At 50.6% G+C, this 8382-nt stretch overlaps 1 protein-coding gene across 1 annotated transcript; it reads right to left on the bottom strand.

Moving 5' to 3' along the window:
- Window positions 1-329: 329 nt before the first annotated feature.
- LOC132591052 (ubiquilin-3-like) lies at window positions 330-1655 on the bottom strand. The gene has a single exon (XM_060263930.1). The coding sequence runs from the start codon at window positions 1653-1655 to the stop codon at window positions 330-332; it is 1326 nt and encodes a 441-aa protein (XP_060119913.1).
- Window positions 1656-8382: the final 6727 nt, after the last annotated feature.

Raw genomic sequence — 8382 nt, 5'->3', positions numbered from 1 at the left:
AGGCTTTTGACCCAGCCCCCGACCCAGCATCCTCCCCCCCCCCCGGAAATGAGAGCTGCTCACAAGGCAAGGGAGACGGATGGCTTTCCTTTATGACACAGGAGTGGCCGGGTTCCACTCAACGCATTACAACCGTGCGTGGCCACCACAGATGAGGCTCTGGCTTTCCCCTCCCAAGCGGGGTGGCCTCCGTCACGCCCGACAGTTCAACTGCAAGAAGCTCCTGTCCGCCTCCGTCCCTCCTTCCCGTCGCCACATCGGGTCTCTCTCTGGGGCCTGAGAGGGTGAGAGCCCCACCCCCCTCTCCGGAGGCAAAAGGGCTCTCCCCCCTACTCAGCAACGGCCGGGCCCGGGCAAGACGGGGCCCCAGCCCCCTGGCCCCCCCTGGCGGCGCTCTCCAGCCCCCGCAGCCGCAGCATGAACCACGGGATGAGGACGGGGGCTTCCCCCAGGAGGGTCTGCAGGCCCTGCTCCATCTGCACCCAGGCCTGGATGGCGGTGGGGTTGGACATGGCGGCCGTCATCTCCGGGCTCTGCATCTGCTGGGAGAGGTTGGTCACCTGGTCCTGGATCTGCTCCTGCTGGCCCGCCTGGGCGTTCTGGGAGGCCAGCAGGGCGTTCTGCATGAGGGTGATCATCATGCGCTTGGTGTAGGCGTTGCAGAGGTTCACAATCATCAGGGGGATCTCGGCAGGGTCCGGGTTCTGGGTGACGAAGGGTTCCATCCCGGAGCAGTAGGCCAGGCTGGGCAGAGAGGGGCTGGGCCCCAGAGGATGCACCCAGCCGTTGCAGAGCCCCCCTTCCACGCTGCCCAGGCTGGTGGTGCTGGGGGAGGCCAGGGAATGGCACTCCTGGCCCCGGAGGGTGCCCTGCTCTGGGAACGGGCAAGGGCCCCTCCCCAGGGTGGCATAGGGGTTGGGCCCGAAGCAGTCTTGGCCCGGGTTCAGCCCCGGCTCCTGCACCTCGCTGTTGAGCTGCCGCAAGGGGTTGTCTCCGCCGGGGACGTTGCTCTGCAGGCTGGCCAGGGCTTGGTCGGGGCCCTTCGGCTCCGGAAGTATCACCATCTCGGGGCTGCGGGCCAAGTCCATAATCTCCCGCATCTTGTCCAGGATCACCCGCATGATGTCGGCGTTGTTGAGGATGTGGCTGATGGAGGGGACCTGCTGGGCCAGCTGCTGGATCTCCGGGTTGGCCAGGATCACCTGCCGCACCTTCTGGACGATTGTCTCGGGGCTGGCGAGGCGGGACTCTGGAGGGCCCCAGGAGCCCTGCGTGCCGAGGCTGAACGGGGTGGGGCCGAGGGAGGGGGCCTGGGGGCAGGCCGGCATCCGGGGCCTGTAAGGCAGCAGGTCTTCCATGTCTCTCGGCTGGGACCTGATCACCAGGTGGACGGTCATCCCGTCGTTGATCCCGCACTGCCGGAGGGTGGCCTGGTCCTTCAGGATCCTCCCAAAGAAGACCAGCACCAGCTGGCTGCTCTCGCACTTGAAGCGCTTGGCAATGTCTTCCTTGAACTGCTGGATGGTGCAGGTCTCCGGGAGCACAAACTGGGCGCTGGCTTTGGGGGACTTGGCCGTGACGCAGATGAAGCTGGGGCTGGGGGCTATCGGCGGGCAGGGCAGGGTGCCCTCTTGACCTTTGCCCAGAATCTCCATGGTGCTGCTGTGGGGAGGCAGAAGGGAGCTGGGAAGAAGAAGCCGCCGAAAGAGCACTGCTTTCACAAGGCCGGGATCCGGCTGGTTTGGCTGCGCTGCTGCCAGCACTGTCTCCGAGGTGAGAGGGATCCTGAGGTGTGCATCACAGCCTCCCTCCTGCCAAGTTCTGCCCCCCTTCCCCCCCTGCCTTCCTCCTTTCCCCTCAGCCAAGCGCAGCTGCTCAGGACAGGCAGCAAGGGGGGCACTGTGACATCACCCGTGACCTCACTACCCGCATCAAAGCTCTGGGGAGGTGACAGGAGGAAGAGCCCCTTCCCTCTTTCCTGGGTGGGAGGGACTTCCTGCATCACTGGCCAACGGGATGAGGCTCGTGCCTTCGGGCTCTCTTCAGTTTGGGTCAGGCAGATGTGGAGCAGCTTTGGAACCCAGGCCATCTCCAATCCAGCCACACTTGGACACTATGTGGCTTGAGACTGGGGTATCCAAGGGAGCTAAGATGAATTTTTTGCCTCCGTCTTCACTGTGGAAGATGAGAACTTTTTGCCCGCCCCAGAACCACTAACTTTGGAAGGGGTGTTGAAAGACCTGAGTCAGATTGAGGTGACAAATGAGGAGGTCCTACAACTGATAGACAAATTAAAAACTAATAAGTCACCGGGTCCGGATGGCATACATCCAAGAGTTCTGAAAGAACTCAAAGTTGAACTTGTGGATCTTCTAACAAAAATCTGTAATCTTTCATTGAAATCTGCCTCCGTTCCTGAGGACTGGAAGGTAGCAAATGTCACCCCCATCTTTAAAAAAGGTTCCAGAGGAGATCCGGGAAATTACAGGCCAGTCAGTCTGACTTCAATACCGGGAAAGTTGGTAGAAACCATTATCAAGGACAGAATGAGTAGGCACATTGATGAACACGGGTTATTGAGGAAGACTCAGCATGGGTTCTGCAAGGGAAGATCTTGCCTCACTAACCTGTTGCATTTCTTTGAGGGGGTGAACAAACATGTGGACAAAGGAGACCCGATAGATGTTGTTTACCTTGACTTCCAGAAAGCTTTTGATAAAGTTCCTCATCAAAGGCTCCTTAGAAAGCTTGAGAATCATGGAGTAAAAGGACAGGTCCTCTTGTGGATCAAAAACTGTCTGAGTAATAGGAAGCAGAGAGTGAGTATAAATGGGCAGTCTTCGCAGTGGAGGACGGTAAGCAGTGGGGTGCCGCAGGGCTCGGTACTGGGTCCCATGCTCTTTAACTTGTTCATAAATGATTTAGAGTTGGGAGTGAGCAGTGAAGTGGCCAAGTTTGCAGATGACACTAAATTGTTCAGGGTGGTGAGAACCAGAGAGGATTGTGAGGAACTCCAAAGGGATCTGTTGAGGCTGGGTGAGTGGGCGTCAACGTGGCAGATGCGGTTCAATGTGGCCAAGTGCAAAGTAATGCACATTGGGGCTAAGAATCCCAGCTACAAATACAAGTTGATGGGGTGTGAACTGGCAGAGACTGATCAAGAGAGAGATCTTGGGGTCATGATAGATAACTCACTGAAAGTGTCAAGACAGTGTGCGTCTGCAATAAAAAAGGCCAATGCCATGCTGGGAATTATTAGGAAGGGAATTGAAAACAAATCAGCCAGTATCATAATGCCCCTGTATAAATCGATGGTGCGGTCTCATTTGGAGTACTGTGTGCAGTTCTGGTCGCCGCACCTCAAAAAGGATATTATAGCTTTAGAGAAGGTGCAGAGAAGGGCAACTAGAATGATTAAAGGGCTGGAGCACTTTCCCTATGAAGAAAGGTTGAAACGCTTGGGACTCTTTAGCTTGGAGAAACGTCGACTGCGGGGTGACATGATAGAGGTTTACAAGATAATGCATGGGATGGAGAAAGTAGAGAAAGAAGTACTTTTCTCCCTTTCTCACAATACAAGAACTCGTGGGCATTCGATGAAATTGCTGAGCAGACAGGTTAAAACGGATAAAAGGAAGTACTTCTTCACCCAAAGGGTGATTAACATGTGGAATTCACTGCCACAGGAGGTGGTGGCGGCCACAAGTATAGCCACCTTCAAGAGTGGTTTAGATAAAAATATGGAGCACAGGTCCATCAGTGGCTATTAGCCACAGTGTATGTGTGTATATAACATTTTTTGCCACTGTGTGACACAGAGTGTTGGACTTGATGGGCCGTTGGCCTGATCCAACATGGCTTCTCTTATGTTCTTATGTTCTTAAGATCACAGGGACATCAGTCATGGAATCCTAGAGCTGGAAGGGACCCCCAGGGCCATCTAGTCCAACCCCCTGCACAATGCAGGAAACTCACAAAGACCTCCCCCTGAATTCACAGAATCTTCAAATAAGCTCCTTTGGTGTAGGCACACAAGAGCGGGCTTTTTCGATGGTAGCCCCACAATTCCTGATCAAGCTCCCCAGAGAAGTCTGCCTGGGCCCCTGACTTTTGCAGGCGACTGAAGACGGTTATATATTGGACTGTGTTAGGCTAAAGCAGTCTTAAATGGTGATTTCAAAAATCTTGGTTTTACATATTCAGTGTACTGCCATATGGTCATACTGAGCATGCTGTGTGCCTATAGGACAGCACAAAAATTACCCTCCCTTGAAAATCCAAGAAGAAGAAGAAGAAGAAGATGATGATATTGGATTTATATCCCCCCCTATACTCTGATGTAGATGGCTGGGGAAGGCAAGGGCAAACCACCCTGTAAAAAAGTCTGCCGTGAAAAAGCTGTGAAAGCAACATCACCCCAGAGTCAGAAACGACTGGCGCTTGCACAGGGGACTACCTTTTCACTATACTCTGACTCTCTGAGTGGCTCACAATCTCCTTTACCTTCCATCCCCACCCCCACAACAGGCACCCTGTGAGGTAGGTGGGCCTGAGAGAGCTCTCACAGAAGCCACCCTTTCAAGGACAACTCCTGCATGAATTGTGGCTGACCCAAGCCATTCCAGCAGCTGAAAGTGCAAAAGAAAATAATTGTGTTAAAACAATTTTATTTGGTAACATATGGTAACAAATTATATTTCTTGCATCATTAATAACTTCTTTTATCTATCCCATATATTACTTTCTACCCACCCCTCCCCCGTTACTTGACCCCCGCCGGTGTTATTTACTTAAAGTACTAATGTTTAAAGGTACCCTTAACTAATAAAAACAAAAATTAATATTCTTCTTTTTTCTAAGACTTAATCATTATCAAAAATTGTCCAATGTCCTTTTATTTTCCACTCTTTTTCTACATATCTTCTGAACTTTTTCTCTGCAATTCTTGATGCTTATTTATTTGCATATTTTTACATAGAAGTTTTGATTTTTCTTTATTAATACAACGTCCCGCCAACTCCCCATATTCTTGTATTTTGGCTAACAACAAAGGTGTGACTTGTATGGGGTTATTTATAAACATTATATCATCTGCAAATGCTCTGTATTTGTAAGTAAATCTTTTTATTTTTAATCCTTCTATTTCTTTATCTTCTTGAATTTGCATCAGTAATATTTCAAGAGCCATTATAAACAACAGTGGGGAAAGTGGACAACCTTGTCTTGTACCTTTGCTAATTATCATGTCTTCTGTAAGATCAGCATTTATACATAACCTTGCACGTTGTTCAGTATATATTGTTTTTATCATTCTTATAAAGCTTTCTGCCACCTCCATTTTCTCCATTACTGCAAACATAAAGTCCAAGTTTAGATTATCAAATGCTTTCTCTGCATCCGCAAAGAATAATGCTACTTCCTTTTCTCGATGTCTTTCATAATATTCTACAATATTTACAACAGTTCTGATATTGTCTCTTATTTGCCTTTTGGGAAGAAACCCCGCTTGATCTTCCTTTATAAAGTTTATCAAATATTGTTTAAACCGTTCTGCCAAGATTCTTGTATATATTTTATAGTCATTATTTAATAATGAAATAATGAAGGGCTGTCATATAGAGGATAGGGTGGAATTGTTTTCTGTGGCCCCGGAAGGTAGGACCAGAACCAACGGGTTGAAATTAAATCAAATGAGTTTCCGGCTCAACATGAGGAAGAACTTCCTGACCGTTAGAGCGATTCCTCAGTGGAACAGGCTTCCTCAGGAGGTGATGGGCTCTCCTCCCTTGGGGGGTTTTAAACTGAGGCTAGATGGCCATCTGACAGCAATGAAGATCCTGTGAATTAAGGGGGAGGTGTTTGTGAGTTTCCTGCATTGTGCAGGGGGTTGGACTAGATGACCCTAGAGGTCCCTTCCAACTCTATTATTCTATGATTCTAAATAAACAAACAGATAAATAAGTTAGTAAATAGAAGAAAAAAAAGAAGAAGAGGAGGAGGAGGGGAAGGTTGGATATATACCCTGCCCTTCACTCAAAGTCTCAGAGTGGCTTACAGTCTCCTTTCCATTCCCCATCCCACAATAGACACCCTGTGAGGCAGGTGAGGCTGAGAGAGCTCTGAGAAAATTACTCTTGAGAGGAACAGCTCTGAGAGAGCGGGGGCTGGCCCAAGACCACCCATTGTGGAGGAGGAATGGGGAATCTAATCAAGATCAGAGTCCAGTGCTCTTAACCACCACACCACACTGGCTCTCAAAGCCCCTCTTTCCCTCCACAGGGCAAAGCAGCCTTTTCATCCCCTTCCTGACTGGAGAGGTTTTGGTGGGAAGTCTTTAGGAGTTTGACTCAGAGGCCCCCTTGGAGGGCAGCGGAGTCCTCTGGATGTGGGGTGTACAATGTGTGGGGGGTCCAAACCTTATCTTGGGGTGCAGGGGGCCTACAGCCGCTCCGGCGCCTGATCCAAATCTTTTGGGCAATACAGGATTCTTGGAAGCGACCCAAATAGAAGCTGGTGGTGCCAGAGCCCGTGTTCTAAGCAGGCACCAGGAGACAGCCCCTGGAGTGGGCAGATGTGTGATTCGGGGGTGGTAAAAAGATGGTTTAGGGGTATGGCTTTGCCCCCATAGCTGCATACATTTGTCCCTAAGGGCCCGCTCTCCTTTGGAGCAGTTGGCACCTGTGTGGAGCTTTGGAGCACGAAGCACGAAGCAGCACAGCCCCCTTGGAGGGCAGAGCCCCCTGACTGGGTGTGTGTGTGTGTGTTTTAGTCCTGGGTCCACAGTAGACCCCTGCAAAAATAGATAGTTACAGGACACTTATATTGTTCTTTTGTGTTTGGGGGTACTATTGCTTTAAAATTTCCCTGAGTAGACATTCCAATTTCTCTGTAACCACTGTTTTCCAGAATGGTGGACGTGGCTACATTGACATTAAAAATTCACCCAGGAGTCTCATTCTGTGTCAATAAAGTCAAACGCAGTATTATATCAGTTGCAGAGACAACCATCTTTCCTGCAGTTGACATTTTGTAAGACTCCTATAGGACGCTCATATCGGAGTCAAACTGTATGTTTTGGGGGCTGATAAAACCAAATATACTATTTTTTTTTGTAAAAACAAAACGAAGTATTTTTAACGGTTTGTAATATGGGGGGGGGGCATAAGAGCCTCGTGGCTCAGAGTGGTAAAACTGCAATCCTGCAGTAGGAGCCCTTTGCTCACGACCTGAATTTGATCCCAGCGGAAGCTGGGTTCAGGTAGCTGGTTCAAGGTTGACTCAGCCTCCCATCCTTCCGAGGTCCGTAAAATGAGTCCCCAGCTTGCTGGAGGGAAAGGGTAGATGACTGGGGAAGGCAATGGCAAGCCACCCCGTGACAAAAAGTCTGCCGTGAAAACGTTGTGATGCGACGTCACCCCAGAGTTGGAAACGACTGGTGTTTGCACAGGGGACTACCTTTGCCTTTTTTTTTAATATGGGGGGGATGATAAATCCAGATGATGTTATTTTTAAACATTTGTGACCTTAGAAATATTGGGACAAAATATAGCAGGGATTCCCCCTCTCGCCCCTTCCCCTGCGAAGGCTGCTACACACAAAGCTGCTGTGGCCCATCCAAGTCAAGCTTCACTGCTCAGAAAGTGGCATTTCTCCAGGGTCTCAAGCGGAGGTCTTTCGTGGCACCCACCCCCTGATCCCTTCAACTGATCCCTTCAACTGCTGAGGCCAGGAGTTGAGCTGGGGAGGGGGAATGCTCTGCCACTGAGCCACAGCCCCTCCCGCACACCATATTGCACCATTAAGGAGTGGAAGTGGAGAGGCGATGTTGTACAGCACCAAACCAGGATGAGAGAGTCTCGGGTTCGAATCTCCCCTCTGCCATCAAGGCCACGCTGGCAGACCACGGCCTCCTTTTCTGCCCAGCCGACCTCACAGGGTTGTGGTGAAGAAGAGGACATCATGCCCATGGCCCTGAGCCTCTGGAAGGAAGGGAGGTGGGAGGAAGAGGTGAGGAAGGGACAAGAGGCCTGGCGGGGTGGAAGGTGGCCTCTCTGGGACCCATAGCCGCCAAAAGCATGGCTTCCAGGGGAAAGGGGGTGACTTCCTAGCAGGCTTCTCGTGGCTGAACTGACACTTTCTCTTTGACTCAGATGTGTGGATTTATTATTTATGCTTATAGAATCATAGAGTTGGAAGGGACCCCCCAGGGTCATCTAGTCCAACCCCCTGCACAATGCAGGAAACTCACAAACACCTCCCCCTAAATTCATGGGATCCTCATTGCTGTCAGATGGCCATCTAGCCTCTGTTTAAAAACCTCCAAGGAAGGAGAGCTCACCACCTCCTGAGGGAGCCTGTTCCACTGAGGAATTGTTCTAATGG

This window comes from Heteronotia binoei, unplaced genomic scaffold (genome assembly GCF_032191835.1).
Source record: "Heteronotia binoei isolate CCM8104 ecotype False Entrance Well unplaced genomic scaffold, APGP_CSIRO_Hbin_v1 ptg001387l, whole genome shotgun sequence".
NCBI lineage: Eukaryota > Metazoa > Chordata > Lepidosauria > Squamata > Gekkonidae > Heteronotia > Heteronotia binoei.
Note: the sequence above shows the minus strand (reverse complement) of the source record. Positions and strands in the feature narration are given on the sequence as shown.